Source organism: Emiliania huxleyi (assembly GCF_000372725.1).
Source record: "Emiliania huxleyi CCMP1516 chromosome Unknown EMIHUscaffold_1713, whole genome shotgun sequence".
Classification (NCBI taxonomy): domain Eukaryota; phylum Haptophyta; order Isochrysidales; family Noelaerhabdaceae; genus Emiliania; species Emiliania huxleyi.
In genome coordinates, this window is record NW_005200867.1 from 1 (window position 1) to 1,950 (window position 1,950).

At 65.0% G+C, this 1,950-nt stretch overlaps 1 protein-coding gene across 1 annotated transcript; it reads right to left on the reverse strand.

Annotated features, from left to right (window-relative positions):
- Positions 1-104: 104 nt before the first annotated feature.
- EMIHUDRAFT_253436 (hypothetical protein) lies at positions 105-507 on the reverse strand (the record flags this gene model as incomplete). The annotated part of the gene is made up of 1 exon (XM_005784195.1): positions 105-507. A coding segment is annotated over one exon (403 nt), but the record flags the coding sequence as incomplete, so codon positions are not given.
- Between the last annotated feature and the right edge of the window lie 1,443 nt (positions 508-1,950).

Sequence of the window (1,950 nt, forward strand, 5' to 3'; positions counted from 1 at the left end):
GCCCTCACCGTCGCCATCGCCACCGCCGCCCTCGCACCTTCCCTCCCCGCCGCCGCCGCTGCGGCCGCCCTCGCCGCCGCCGCCCAGCCCTCCGCCTTCGCCACCTCCTGCCGCGCCCTCGATGGCTCCCTTGATTTCGCCTTCCTCGTCCCCGAGTGCCGCCCCCACGAGTCTGCCCTCCTCATCGCCAAGTTCTACCCCATCATCATCTCCCAGCGCTGCCCCCTCCTTATCGCCGAGCTTAGCCCCTTCGTCGATGCCCAGCTCCTCCCCCTCTTCCGCCCCCACTAGCGTGCCCACAATGGCGCCGAGCGCCGCCCCCTCCTCGACGCCGAGCGTGACGCCAACCTCGCTGCTGTCGTCCTCTCCGACGTCGACGCCAACCAGCGTGCCCACAATGGCGCCACCCCCGGGGTTCCCGCCCGCCTCACCGAAAGCGAATCCGCCGATGCCTCCGTCATTCCCGCCCGTTGAGCCTGCAATCACCAATGCCATCGGCACCTTCATCGCCAACTTCACGGCAGTTCAGGATACCGAGAATGCAACTGATATTTGCAGCGAGGTGGGACTGGCAGCGCTGTTGACGAAGTTTTCGCTGCTTTCCAGGAAGCACACTAGTAACGTCTACGTGGGCTGCACCTATCCGCCGGTGTCTTTCGTGTTTCCGGCTCTTTTCGCGGGGGGCGAGTCATCACCCCCTCCGTCTTTACCGCCATCACCCCCTCCGGCTCTTTTTGCGGGGGGCGAGTCATCACCCCCTCCGTCTTTACCGCCATCACCCCCTCCGGCTCTTTTCGCGGGGGGCGAGTCATCACCCCCTCCGTCTTTACCGCCATCACCACCTCCGGCTCTTTTCGCGGGGGGCGAGTCATCACCCCCTCGGGGGGGTCCCGCCCCCCCCAGCACCTTCACCACATGCTGGGGGGGGGGGGTTGTGGCCTAGGACCCCCCCAGAGACTCGTGGTCAGTGCGGTGTACAGAGACCAGCTGGTGCCTGGTGCTGGTCAGGGCTTGTTGTGCGAGTATATGGGCCAAAAGCGTCGAAAATGTCCCAAAATGTGTGTGTCGAGTTTGTGGCAGCCCCACAGCCGGGGAGGGCCTCCAGGAAGCACCGCTCGCGTGTCGGCCGCACTCCCTGGCACCCAGGGAGTGCGGCCGACCGACCAGACCGAGTAGGCTCGATGCCGCGCTCGCTGTGGGGCTGCCACAAAGTCGCCGCCGAGCGTGCCACCGAAGGTGTCCCGGCGGAGGTGGTGGAGTTTGAGACCTGAGGCTGCGGAGGTGACGCCTGAGGTACCGGCCCGTGCACGGCGACTCAGCCGGCGACCGCCACGGGCTCAGACGAGACTTGTCGACTCGTTACGGCTCAGCTTCACCGTGGTCATCGGGCGTCTGTCGACGTCAGGACCACCCATACAGCTCGCGGGTTTGAGGTCGCAAGAGCCAAGATGGTGGCGTTTGGACATCCCAGCCATCACTCAAGACAGCCTGTAGGTGATGGCGGGACGGCGCAGTGTGTGTGGCACTCGGCAGTAGGCACCCGCGGCACGGCCCCGCTGTCGGCTCTCGCGGGCTGCGGAACCGGCCCCAGAAGGGGACGGTCCGGGCGAGTGTGGCAGCTCCTGCGCTAGTATGGGCAACCTCTATCACAACACTACTGATCCTGGTCATTAGAGCTGCCAGGGATAGCGTCAGGAGCCGGTAGGAGTCAAAACCCCTCATATTTGAGACATCGTGGCCCATATACTCGCACAACGAGCCGCCCTCCACCTACGGTCCTACGCGCTAAGCGCTCCCAAATTTTCGGTTTCGGAGCATTCTCCGTACGTGGCTGGGTTCACAGCGATTGTAGGAAAATGAGGACGGGACCACTTGACGGTCGCGGCCTTTCGACTCGCGCCTCCGCCTCTACTCACCTCCGCCTCACTCTCCCGCTCACTGGCACTATTG